Source organism: Rana temporaria, chromosome 7, assembly GCF_905171775.1.
Source record: "Rana temporaria chromosome 7, aRanTem1.1, whole genome shotgun sequence".
NCBI lineage: Eukaryota > Metazoa > Chordata > Amphibia > Anura > Ranidae > Rana > Rana temporaria.
The window spans coordinates 180,969,761-180,984,003 of NC_053495.1; the positions used below are offsets into that span (position 1 = coordinate 180,969,761).

The 14,243-nt window shown below is 44.5% G+C and overlaps 1 protein-coding gene across 2 annotated transcripts in view; it reads right to left on the reverse strand.

The window, feature by feature from the left end:
* Window positions 1–228: 228 nt before the first annotated feature.
* DNAI3 (dynein axonemal intermediate chain 3) overlaps window positions 229–14,243 on the reverse strand; it is a 118,325-nt gene continuing 104,310 nt past the window's right edge. For both annotated transcript variants that reach the window (XM_040360565.1, XM_040360564.1), the window contains 3 exons: window positions 8,064–8,155; window positions 3,766–3,888; window positions 229–611 (listed from right to left, as the gene is read on the reverse strand). In XM_040360565.1, coding sequence (XP_040216499.1) covers window positions 468–611; window positions 3,766–3,888; window positions 8,064–8,155 — 359 coding nt within the window. In that variant the 3' untranslated portion in view covers window positions 229–467. The remainder of the gene's footprint in view (window positions 612–3,765; window positions 3,889–8,063; window positions 8,156–14,243) is intronic.

Genomic DNA, 14,243 nt, shown 5'->3' on the forward strand with positions numbered 1-14,243 from the left:
CAATTTTAGTAAATCAACCACCATGAGTTATATAGTATATAATTATTTATATCGTGAGAACGCTATGTGCTAAAGGTGATGTCAGAGTGATTAAACGCTTGTATAAAGGTGATTTAGGAGGTCGTGAAGCAAGGATCAGGGTGACAAGCTATGAAGCCTGTGCCAATAAAAACATGTCAGCATTTCCCTTATCTGACCGTTTTCCTTTTACAGGAAGCTGATTTTGCATTATGTTTAAAACTCAATCATTTATTTTTTTATTTTTTTTAACTCTGTCCACAGCTTTTGTAAAGTGAAAATACTTCTTACATTTTTTTTGTTCCATTTACCAACCCATTAAAAAAATAAAATAAAAATGTAATGCACCTCTCACCCTGTAGAAAACACCATCTACTGCAAACAGTCTGTTATTTTCCATACAACAAGTAACATCCAATCATAATCATTTTACAGTTTTTTTTATAACATCAGCTTTTCACTGCTTTTTCTTCGGTTTCTTTCCTAACACCAAGTCCTATGAGGATGGTGTTCTCAGAGGCCAAATAGGCAGCATATTCTTTGCCTAGCTCCTCCTCCAGCTGTTCCTTTGTCTTGATTGGTAGAGCAGTTTCCTTCAAATCAAAAACAAGTTGAGTTATTCAGATACCAGTAAACACATTAATGACGATTGATGTATAGAACAAATGGAAGCATACATTGAAATGACAATCTGAACAGATTGCATAAAGCAGGATTTGGATAATTGTTTATATGTGGAACATCGTTTATCAATGTTATCAACACGGAATCATTAAAGTTTAATCTTTAGGTGTTAGGACTTTGTACAAGATGGCTAAGAATTGTTCATTCTGTCCAAAAAAAGAAACAGAAAAGCCGCATTCTTCCCAGGGCATTTTACTGACATAAAATGGGCAACCGGTCCAGGCTTTTGATATATATAAAAAAAAAAAGAGAGAGCCTGGAACTGGCTATTGTTCAACTGCAACTCCAAGTAAAACAACTCAATGCTTCTCTAAAGTTTTACTCCGCGTTCCTCCAGGACTCATTGGCTTACACTTTCCTCGGCTGACCTCTCATATTTCTATGGAAGGTTTTATACATAGACGCGGGGGGGGGGGGCAGCCTGGCAATGCTTTTCAGAAACTGACTACATACCAGTTCCGTAACATTGCCCAGGATCCTGCCTGCATTTTGGATTTCTATTGATAATGTCTATTGGTGGTGCCCTCCTCAAGTATTCTTCCTCATGTAAGATCATCAAAGTACCTGCTGTAAGCTTATAGGAAAGGCATGTGTTCCCAGGAACCACTTAGGCCCAGATTCTCAACCGAGATACGACGGCGTATCTCCAAAAACGCTGTCATATCTTTGCGTTGAGCCGTCGTATCTATGCGACTGATTCTTAGAATCAGTTACGCATAGATATCCATTAGATCCGACAGGCGTAAGTCTCTTACGCCGTCGGATCTTAAGTGCAATTTTTTTTTGGCCCGCTAGGTGGCGCTTCCGTCGAAATCCGCGTCGAGTATGCAAATTAGCTAGATATGCAAATTCCCGAACGTACGCGGGCCGACGCAGTAAAGTTACGACGTTTACGTTAGGCTTTTCCCGGCGTATAGTTGCCCCTGCTATATGAGGCACAGCCAATGTTAAGTATGGCCGTCATTCCGGCGTCGAAATTTTAAAAAGTTACGTCGTTTGCGTAACTCATCCGTGAATGGGGCTGGACGTCATTTATGTCCACGTCAAAACCAATACCTCCTTGCGGCGTATTAGGCGCAATGCACATTGGGAGATTTCCACGGACGGCGCATGCGCCGTTCGTGAAAAATGTCAATCACGTCGGGTCACAGTAGATTAACATAAAACACGCCCCCCCTTCCACATTTGAATTAGGCGGGCTTACGCCGGCCGATTTACGCTACGCCGCCGCAACTCACAGAGCAAGTGCTTTGAGAATACAGCACTTGCCCGTGTAAGTTGCGGCGGCGTAACGTAAATCAGATACGTTACGCCGCCGCAAAGATACGCCAGTCTACGAGAATCTGGCCCTTAGTCTTTAGATCTTTACAACAATGCAGCCAAAACAAAAATATCTATCCTTTTATATAAAAAGTATAATATAAAAAAGTATCATATAAAAAGTCCATAAAGGGACAAACACCCACAGAGTAACAACATTCAGACAGGCTAGCGGTAGACACCTATAAATATCAAATAGAGCCCAACAGCTCAATCCCTAGATCATAACCCTACAATATACCAAGAAGTCAAGGGGGAGTGTGACCACTACTAGAGCGGCGGGTCACACGAGCAGAGAGTGGTAAAAGGATCTCAACAAACAGCGAAATGAGACTGACTGACCAGGGGACCTGAACGATCCGACTGTGTGAAAGGGGCTTAAAAGACAAATTTTTACAATGTTTAGACTTAAGGTTCCACTGATAAAGAATGTTGTGATTAGGGGTACAACGGATCAAAAAACTCACGGTTCGGACCGTTCCTCCGATCAGGAGTCACGGATCGGATCATTTTTCGGATCGGCAAATAAAAAATAAAAAAATTCTCCCCCACTGTAATATACACATCTCCCCCCCCCCCCCCCACTGTAATATACACATCTCCCCCCCACCAACTATAGTACCCCCTCGGTGCAAACACCCCCCTCCTCTCAGTACAAGAGACCCCCCCTCCTCTCGGGGCAAGAGACCCCCCCTCCTCTCGGGGCAAGAGACCCTCCCAGGCAAGAGACCCCCCCTCCTCTCGGGGCAAGAGACCCCCCCCTCCTCTAGGGGCAAGAGACCCCCCCTCCTCTAGGGGCAAGAGACCCCCCCTCCTCTAGGGGCAAGAGACCCCCCCTCCTCTCGGGACAAGAGACCCCCCCTCGGGCAGTACCGACACTCCCAGCATGTGCTTCTTCCCCATGAGTGCGGGCTCCTCCTCTGTGGGTGTAAACCAAGATGGCCGCGGCTCCGGAGCTAGGCCGAAGCCGCTGCCTTTCCTAATGTTATTCCTGCGGCTCCGGAGCTAGGCCGAAGCCGCGGCCTTTCCTAGCGTTATGGCCGTGGCTCCGGAGGTAGGCCGAAGCCGCGGCCATAACGTTAGGAAAGACCGCGGCTTCGGCCTAGATCCAGAGCCGCGGACATAACATTAGGAAAGGCCGCAGCTTCGGCCTAGCTCCGGAGCCGCGGCAATCTGCGGATCACAGTGTGTTCCGATCCGAAGGGGGTGACCCGTTCGGATCACGGATCAACTGTGATCCGTTGCACCCCTAGTTGTGATAATGGCAGACTGCCCAGAATTTTTCTTCCTTTCTTTTGATGGCTGAGAGCAGAGAGAATGCTCTAAATACAAAAGATCGGGAAATACTTTGTCAAGATCGCAACGGGGAAAAAGATCGCGATGCGGATTCTTGACGTTTAATCGTGCAGCTCTAAGATACAGTATGTTTCCTGGTGCCTACATGGCAGCATACCCATGAATAGGCATCTGGAAAGGAAAATTATGGTAAGTATTTAAAAAAAATATTCTGATTTCCAAGTGCCGATCCATAAGTATCTTGCCATGAATAGTCACCAGGAAAGGAAAACTACAGCAAGTATTTGATACAATTTCCAGTATCTGGCCAAACCTGACAAAAAATAAATCTCACCAGACGGCCCTAATATCCTGGATCGAATGTATGACAAAGGTTATCCCTGAATGTGGAGTTTGGTGATTAGAAGACGGAGAAGATTACAATATTTTTGGAAAATGCTCACTTACATTTTCTTTGCTCAGCTCATTCTTCTCCAATGATCTCCTCTCTGAGGATCGGAAGGCTTTTCGCTGTTCGTAATATTCCAGATGTTTCACTTCCCTCTCAAAGTAATGCTGGATGCCAGTGTTCTGTAAGGAAAGATTTGGACTTGTACCACCTTCTACATCCAGAGGTATTCTGATCGGTCGGTTTTATGTATCTTACCAACAGTGAGATTTCATTACTATAAATGTGGCACTTATTGCACGTTTGCCCTGCAGTATTATTACAGGTTTTATTTTTCGCCAGGGATACTATCTGCATGGAGTGTGTATGTTTTTGTATCCATGTGGGTTTCCTGAGAAAACTATATATTTTTATTAAAACATCTCCAGAATACTCCCCTTTTTACCCATTGACGCCGCTAACTCAATATTCAACCCTACAGACTAAGGGCCAGATTCACGTCGATGAGCGGCGGCGTAACGTATCGTAGATACGTTACACCGCCACAATTTTTCATCGCAAGTGCCTGATTCACCAAGCACTTGCGATGAAAACCTACGCCGGCGCAAGGCGGGCCAATTCAAATGGGCGTGTGCCATTTAAATTAGGCGCGCTCCCGCGCCGGACCTACCACGCATGCTCCGTTTTCGAACTCCCGCCGTGCTTTGCGCGAAGTGACGTCAGTTTTTCGAACGGCGACGTGCGTAGCGTAATTCCGTATTCCCGGACGGCGTTATTTTTTAAATTTCGACGCGGGAACGACGCCCATACTTTATACAGCAATACGATTGCTGTGTAAAGTTAAGGCACCAAAAAAAACGACTAACTTTGCGACGGGAAACTAGACTAGCGGCGACGTAGCGAATGCGAAAAACCGTCGTGGATCGCCGTAACTCCTAATTTGCATACCCAACGCTGGTTTACGACGCAAACTCCCCCCAGCGGCGGCCGCGGTATTGCATCTTAAGATCCGACAGTGTAAAACAATTACACCTGTCGGATCTTATGGCTATCTATGCGTAACTGATTCTATGAACCAGTCGCATAGATAGAACAACAGATACGACGGCGTATCAGGAGATACGCCGTCGTATCTGCTCTGTGAATCTGGCCCTAAGACTGGGTTAACATTAAAGTTCATGTGTATTGTATGTAAAGGCAGGCGTCCCAATACTTTTGGTAATATAGTGTATATTAGGTCCTATAGAATTCCACATATATAAATTCCAAAATATCCTTCACAGTCCAGCATAGACGTATGCATTTCAGCTGTACATACCTTGACACTGATGTCATTCCACAAAGCCTTTTTCTTGACTCCGCGTTCGCCATTTCCAGGCCACAGAGACAGGCATCTTTTTATGAACATATAAACCACAACCACAGTCTATAAAACTTGTCATTTATATCCCTCCCTTGGATTAATCATACTCTTCCTTCATTTCTGCACGTGCTGCACATTTATTGTGCTCTGTCTTCCCATCTTCTAGGAGCCCAATATTACAAATGGCATGAGTATCCAGTACACCTCAAATGTAATTAAAGTGTTACTAAACCCAGAAGTCTGCCTTCACTATATCTGGTCTCCCACAGTACACAGAGCATGGAAATGCAATTATTTTACTAAATATAAACTGCTAAATACCTTTCTCATCAGCAGTATATAGCAGTCTTGTAACTACTACCAGTGTCTAGGTAAAGCTTGTAGGAGGAGTTTTCATACTGCACTGGCTGACCTATCAGGATGCAGGACCACAGCGAGGCCTGTTCTGAGTGGGACCTGTCCTGGTAAACTGCTGTATGGTCTTGGCCACCGTGCTGCAGCTCAGTTACAGGGTCTTGCCAATCTTCTTATAGCCCAGGCCAGTGATGGCAAACCTTGGCACCCCAGATGTTTTGGAACTACATTTCCTGTGATGCTCAGGCACGCTGCAGTGTAGATGAGCATCATGGGAAATGTAGTTTCAAAACATCTGGGGTGCCAAGGTTCCCCATCACTGGCCTAGACCATCTTTATGTAGAGTAACAATTCTTTTTTTCAGATCCTCAGAGAGTTCTTTGCCATGAGGCGCCATGTTGAACTTCCAGTGACCAGCATGAGAGAGTGAGAGCGATAACACCAAATTTAACACACCTGCTCCCCATTCACACCTGAGACCTTGTAACACTAACGAGTCACATGACATCGGGGAGGAAAAATGGCTAATTGGGCCCAAGTTGGAAATTTTCACTTAGGGGTGTACTCACTTTTGTTGCCAGCGGTTTAGACATTAATGGCTGTGTGTTGAGTTATTTTGAGGGGACAGCAAATTTACACTGTTATACAAGCTGTACACTCACTACACAACATTGGAGCAAAGTGTCATTTCTTCAGTGTTGTCACATGAAAAGATAGAATAAATTATTTACAAAATTGTGAGGGGTGTACTGACTTTTGTGAGATACTGTGTATACTGCTGATGAGAAAGGGTGTTTAGCAGTTATAGTTACTATAATAATTGCATTTCCATGTTCTGTGTACTATGGGAGACCAGATATAGTGAGTGTAGGCTCCAGGGTTTAGTAACACTTTAACCACTTGCCGACCGGCTCAGACCAATATACATCGGTAAAGTGGCACGTTACCACAAAACAACATATGGGAACATTGTCCCCTTTAAGAGCCGTCGGAGGCGCACGCGCTCGCTTCACGGCGGGGGACCCGATGCATGAGAGCCAGAACTAGGATTTGTGTGTGTAAACACACAAATCCCTGTTCTGTCAGGGAAGAGGAGACAGATCGTTTGTTCCTAGTAAGTAGGAACAGCGATATGTCTCCTCCCCCAGTCAGTCCCACCCACAGTAAGAAACGCTCACGAGGGAACACATTTAACCCCCTACTGTTAACCCCTTCCCTGCCAGTGACATTTACACACTAATCAGTGCATTGTTAGAGCACTGATCGCTATATAAATGTCAGTGGTCCCAAAATGTTGATCGCCGCCATTACTAGTAAAAAAAATAAAATAAAAATGCCATAAATCTATCACCTATTTTGTACATCCTATAACTTTTGCGTAAACCATTCAATATACGCTTATTGCGTTTTTTTTTTAACAAAAATATGTAGAAGAATACGTATCGGCCTAAACTGAGGAAAAAATTCTTTTTTTTGGAGAAAAAAAAATTGAGATATTTATTATAGCAAAAAGTAAAAGATATTGTGTTTTTTTCAAAATTGTCACTGTTCTTTTGTTTAAGAGCCGCCAGAGACATGCGTGCATTCTGCACGACGGGGGACCCGATGGGTGTGACCGCCGCTGGCCACCCGCGATCGTGGACACGAGAGCCAGAATGGGGATTTGTGTGTGTAAACACACATATTCTTGTTCTGTCAGGGGAGAAGAGACAGATCGTTTGTTCCTAGTAATCAGGAACAGCGATATGTCGCCTCCCCCAGTCAGTCCCATCCCCCCACAGTGAAACAGTCACGAGGGAACACATTTAACCCCTTGATCGCCCCCCTAGTGTTAACTTCTTCCCTACCAGTGACATTTACACAGTAATCAGTGCATTTTTATAGCACTGATCCCAATGGTCCCAAAAATGTGTCCCATCTGTCCACCGCAATACCACTAAAAACCGCAGATCGCCGCCATTACTAGTAAAAAATAAATAAAAAATAAATAATAATAAAAATACCATAATAATTCTTTCCCATAGTTTGTAGATGCTATAACTTCTGCGCAAACCAATCAATATACGCTTATTGCTATTTCTTTTTACCAAAGTGTTGAAGTGTTTGCTATGGAATGACTGGGGATCGCGGTGAACCTGAGGAGACCCATAGTAATAATTCTGACACCAAGGAGGCCACACGGTCTATATGCAGGGTAATTAAGGACTTGTGGGGGAGGGGTTGGGTGGTTAATTAAATAGGGGTAATTACACTGAAAGTATTGCATCAAGCCAAGTTTTTCAGCGGTTTCTTCAGTTATTACTCTTTATCAAAGAAACGTCTGATGTTATCTGGAAGGTGCCAAGTTTTGTGTCGGTGCATGTCCCGTGTTAAAGGGTCCCGTGTCTCGTTGCCATGGAAACATCAACCAATTTGTCCCAAACATTAAAACATTAGTACAGGTCTCCCCATAAGAATCCATCTGCTTTGCCACTAAAGTAAGAAAAGCATATCTTGGGAGCAATAAAGGAATGCCGAAAAGCAAATATTGTGCAAGCCTGTCTAAAGCCAGATCAAATAAAACATCTCAGCGGCAGTAAAAACAAAAACGTGGAAGTATTTCAACTTCTTCACCAAACAAGAAGCTGTCCCTGCACAAACCTCATTAGCAGAGGGGTGGTGGAGGGTCCAGGGGATTTCTAGAACATGCAGGGTCCCGCTGTCGTCTGCCAGGGCCAGGAAATGCTGCTTAGCTGCAATAATAATAATAATAATACCAGTAAGATGAAAATGACATATTTAAGGCATTCAGCATTTTATCTTCTAACTTTAACAGAAAAAAAAAAAATCAAGTCTGCTCCATTTTTTTTTACATGTTTTGTATTGTAGCACCCTGATCTTTAGGCAGGGTTGCTTGTAAATTTACCTGCCAGGTACAGTATAGTTGCCCTGGCCAATTGATAGGAGATCAATTGATTCCACCCTAATTCTGGAATTGCTGCACTTCTCTCTTCTGTCACTAGATGGCCAGGTTTCTGGTGACAATAGATAAGACAAGGCAATGCAATGACAGACTGGGGTCCACCTGAAAAACTGACAGCCAGACCCGATAGGAACGTCTGCGTGCAAGAGGCCTATGGTATTATGTTTCATCTCTATGTCATTATCACCTTGTATGGAATCATGACATTGTTTTATTGGACCTGTCGGTCTTCTTATGACTCTTTGTAATAAAGATTGGCATTTGCCTTTTATATGTTTATGTATTTGTAAATTCTGCCACGGGGGGCCTCCTTGTTTTGTATCTACTCAGTTGGGAGGATATTTGAACCACTTGCCCCACGTATATGTACAGCGGGACGGCAGCTCCTACAGGTGAAATCACACATCTCAACGTGATATCCTTTTCGGCTTATTTTTTACTATCCGTGTCCCTTTGGGGGAGATTTCCCTTCACTCCCTGTCCCGTAGTCAAACAGGAAGTAAGAGGAAATCCCTCCAAAGTGAGGGAATCCCTGGTTGTCAATAGAACTGATGTTCCCATTGAAAGATTTTCCCTTGATTGTTCTGTTCTATTCTATAATTAACTATAGGCATAACTTTTTTTTTAACACTTTCCCTACCGAGTCATTGTAAAATGTCGTCGGCGGGAACCCTCCCTCCCACCGGGTGGACGTCATATGACGTCCTTGCCTTCCCGGGCGGCTAGGGGGCGCGCCCCCGCCGCATGGCTCGGGCCTCAGTGCGCATGCCCGGCGGCCGTGATGTCCGCTGGGCACCCGCGATTGCCTGCAATCTGTGTGTGTAAACACAGATCCATGTCCTGTCAGTGGTGAGGAGACCGATGTGTGTTCCCAGTACAAAAGGAACACACATCGGTCTCCTCCCCTTGTGAGTCCCCTCCCCCCCTACAGTTAGAACACACTTTAGGGAACATATTAACCCCTTCAGCGCCCCCTAGTGTTAACCCCTTCCCTGCCAGTCACATTTACACAGTAATCAGTGCAGTTTTATAGCACTAATCGCTGTGTAAATGTAAATGGTCCCAAAAATGTGTCAAAAGTGTCCAAAATGTCCGCCACAATGTCACGGTCACAATAAAAATCGCAGATCGCCGCCATTACTAGTAAAAAAAAAATTGCATAATTCTATTCCCTATTTTGTAGATGCCAGAACTTTTGCGCAAACCGATCAAATACGCTTATTGCGATTTTTTTTTACCAAAAATATGTAGAAGAATATGTATCGGCCTAAACTGAGGAAATTTTTTTATTTTTTTTTAAATTATGATATTTATTAAATCAAAAAGTAAAAGATATTGGGCCAGATTCACGTCCGATCGCGTATCTTTGTGCGGGCGTAACGTATCTGATTTACGTTACGCCTCCGCAACTTACGCCGTCGTATCTCGTCTGAGAATCTGGCCCATTTAGTTTTTTTCAAAATTGTCGCTCTTCTTTTGTTTATAGTGCAAAAAATAAAAAAACGCAGAGGTGATCAAATACCACCAAAATAAAGCTCTATTTGTGGAAAAAAAAGGGCGTCAATTTTCTTTGGGAGCCACGTCGCACGACCGCGCAATTGTCATTCAAAGTGCGACAGCGCTGAAAACGAAAAATTGGTCTGGGCAGGAAGGGGGTGAAAATGCCCCGTATGGAAGGGGTTAAACTGTTGATATCAAAAGTGTTTGAAAGTACAATACACCTAAGGGCTAATTCATACGGGCGCACCGGCCTGTAGAACCTGAAGAGTCATTTGTTTGTGTTTCAGGAGCAGTGTGCAGACAGCTTATGTTCATCAATAGACACAGCAGCTGTATGGACTCTGCATATCCAAGTGTGACAGGTGTGCAGGGATGGGTGTGCGGCCCCAGACAGCGTTCATTCAGGGTCATGTATATATATACATACTGCATGTGTGTTATGATTGTCATATAATCCACACATCGTTACTTCTTTTTTTCTGTTATGTTTCCGTTTTTTGAAGGTGGGGGTCACCTTTTTTTTTAATATTTTTTAGATTGTTTTTATAAACTTATTTTTTTGGACCTGTCAGAACATTCTAAAGAATACTTAACATCTCCTTTCTTTCTTATTTTAAAAAGAGACCCGTCACCAAAAAAAAAATTTAAAAAGTATTTTAATTGCATCGTTGGGGTGTTTTTCCTTTCTACCCCATAAATTATCTTTTATTTATTTGCACTATTTATTTTGAACTTGCTAGCACATTTCACTACTATTAGCACAGTCCTCTACCTCCTTGCACATTATAGCCCTCTTTTCTTCTGGGAGTGTTTAATTACTGTCTGGGCTGGCCCAGCTCCTCCCCTTCAATTATCTACTTACCGTATATAAGACGACCCGAATATAAGCCAAGGCACCTAATTTTACTACAAAAAACTGGGAAAACATATTGACTCGAGTATAAGCCTAGGGTTTTCATCTGCATGCCTCACTGTGCCCATGCCTCACTGTGCCCATGACTAGATTGACGTTTAACATGGGAGTCTATGGAAGGGGAGCCCAGCTTTGAAAAATCGGTGCTCCCCGGCCTAAGTTCCTCCGGACAACAAACTTTGCACACTTATAGAGGAAGAGTGGGGCTACATGTGTGCCAAGTTCCAGGATCCAGGGGACATACGGCCGCCCGGGACCGGGTCTCCAAATTCCAGGAGATCAGGCGCAAAAAAGGTGACTCGAGTATAAGCCGAGGGGGGCAATTTCAGCACAAAAAAATGTGCTGAAAAACTCGACTTATACTCGAGTATATACAGTAACCTTTTATGTAGCAGCCGGGTGGAGCGAAGTACAATTTTATAGTGTCACTTAACTACTTGCCGACCAGCCGCCGACGTTCTACGGCGGCAGGTTGGCTCCCCTGCGCGAGAGCACGTAGTATAACGTCAGCTCTCAAAGCGGCCGCTCGTCCCCGACTCCCGCACGTGTGCCCGGTGGGCGCAATCCCCGCCGGGCATACGTGATCGCTCGTTACAGAGCGAGGACCGGGAGCTGTGTGTGTAAACACACAGCTCCCGGTCCTGTCAGGGAGAGAAATGCTGATCTTCTGTTCATACAATGTTTGAACAGAAGATCAGTCATTTCCCCTAGTAAGTCCACCCCCCCTCTACAGTTAGAACACACCCAGGGAACATACTTAACCCCTTCCCTGCCCCCTAGTGTTAACCCCTTCCCTGCCAGTGGCATTTTTATAATAATCCAATGCATTTTTATAGCACTGATCGCTATAAAAATGCCAATGGTCCCAAAAATGTGTCAAAAGTGTCCGAAGTGTCCGCCATAATGTCGCAGTACCAAAAAAAAACCCGCTGATCGCCGCCATTACTAGTAAAAAAAATATTAATAAAAATGCCATAAAAATACCCCCTATTTTGTAAACGCTATAACTTTTGCGCAAACCAATCAATAAACGCTTATTGCGATTTTTTTTACGAAAAATATGTAGAAGAATACGTATCGGCCTAAACTGAGGAAAAAAATGTTTTTATATATTTTTGGGGGGATATTTATTATAGCAAAAAGTAAAACATATTCATTTTTTTCAAAATTGTCGCTCTATTTCTGTTTATAGCGCAAAAACTAAAAACCGCAGAGGTGATCAAATACCACCAAAAGAAAGCTCTATTTGTGGAAAAAAAAGAAGAAAAAAAAAAGAGTAAAATTGCTCTGTGTACAGCAGTGCTTCTCAAATAGTGGGGCGCGCCCCCCAGGGGGGGCCCGAGGCTCCATAAAGGGGGGCTCGTTCCAGACCGCGGCGATCGCATCATTTAGTATCCGCTTCTGTCCCCAGCCTCCTCCGCTAGTTAGAGGAGCGGACGGCGGGAGGCGGGACATTTTTGAACTGGGGGACGGGACCAGAGAGGTAGCAGCCTGTCATGTTGGACGGCAGGTGATTGGCTGCTAGGAGGCGGTCCTAGCAGCCAATCACTAGTTCGCCCAAAAGTCTCCCCGCCCCGCCCAGTGCTGCTGCGGCTTCACTTGACGAATGTCCCGCCTCCTGCTCTCCGCGCTGAAAAGTTAAAGGTAGAAGTGGAGAGGGAGGAAGGGAGGAAAAATATATGGAAATGTTAAGGACGAGGAGTGGGGGCTGTGCTGTGGGGGAAAAAGGGGGGTTATGTGATGGGGGAAACTGTGTGCAGGATATGTGATGGGGGTCATGTAAAGGGGGCAATACTGTGTGGGGGGATATGTGATGGGGCAATACTGTGTGGGGGGGATATGTGATGGGGCAATACTGTGTGGGGGGGATATGTGAAGAAGGGCAATACTGTGTGTGGAGGGATATGTGAAGAAGGGCAATACTGTGTGTGGGGGGATATGTGAAGAAGGGCAATACTGTGTGGGGGGGATATGTGAAGAAGGGCAATACTGTGTGTGGGGGGATATGTGAAGAAGGGCAATACTGTGTGTGGGGGGATATGTGAAGAAGGGCAATACTGTGTGTGGGGGGATATGTGAAGAAGGGCAATACTGTGTGGGGGGATATGTGGATACAGTGTTATGCAGAGGTGTACTTATAACAATTTTATAGACAAATGATACTATTTACAGTTGCGCGGGGGGCGCGAAATGTTTTCTTCTTCCTAGGGGGGGGCATGACAGAAAATAATTGAGAAGCACTGGTGTACAGTAAGAATTGCTGGAGTTGTAGCTTACACAGGGCTATGCATTAATCACCTAAGGGCGCTGATTGGCCCAGCTCTGTCCAATAGAAGGAGTCACATGCTCTCCATACCTGAAAGTACCAGACAGTTCATTTGGCTCCTGGCGCTGAATGGAGCAGTGGAGGAGCAAGAAAAAAATAAGGTAAGTATGTGCTGCTTGGGGGTGGATACCTGTTGCTTTGCTGTAAATGGATTTTCTTTAACCGGTTGTCGACCGACGCATGTATATGTACGTCCACAGAATGGCACGTACAGGCATATGGGCGTACATGTACGTCCCCGCCTTTCCGCGGGTCAGGGGTCCAATCGGGACCCCCCCCCCGGTACATGCAGCGGTTGGTAACCCGCGGGGAGCGATCCAGGACGACGGAGCGGCTATTCGTTTATAGCCGCCCCCTCGCGATCGCTCCCTGGAGCTGAAGAACGGGGAGAGCCGTATGTAAACACGGCTTCCCCGAGCTTCACTATGGCGCTGCATCGATCGAGTGAACCCTTTTATAGGGAGACTCGATCGATGACGTCAGTTCTACAGCCACACCCCCCTACAGTTGTAAACACACACTAGGTGAACCCTAACTCCTACAGCGCCCCCTGTGGTTAACTCCCAAACTGCAACTGTCATTTTCACAATAAACAATGCAATTTTAATGCATTTTTTGCTGTGAAAATGACAATGGTCCCAAAAATGTGTAAAAATTGTCCGAAGTGTCCGCCATAATGTCGCAGTCACGAAAAAAATCGCTGATCGCCGCCATTAGTAGTAGAAAATAATTTTTTATAAAAATGCAATAAAACTATGCCCTATTTTGTAAACGCTATAAATTTTGCGCAAACCAATCGATAAACGCTTATTGCGATTTTTTTTACCAAAAATAGGTAGAAGAATACGTATTGGCCTAAACTGAGGAAATTTTTTTTTTATATATGTTTTTGGGGGATATTTATTATAGCAAAAATATTGATTTTTTTTCAAAATTGTCGCTCTATTTTTGTTTATAGCGCAAAAAATAAAAACCGCAGAGGTGATCAAATACCACCAAAAGAAATTTCTATTTGTGGGGAAAAAAGGACGCCAATTTTGTTTGGGAGCCACGTCGCACGACCGCGCAATTGTCTGTTAAAGCGACGCAGTGCCGAATCGCAAAACCTGGCCTGGGCAT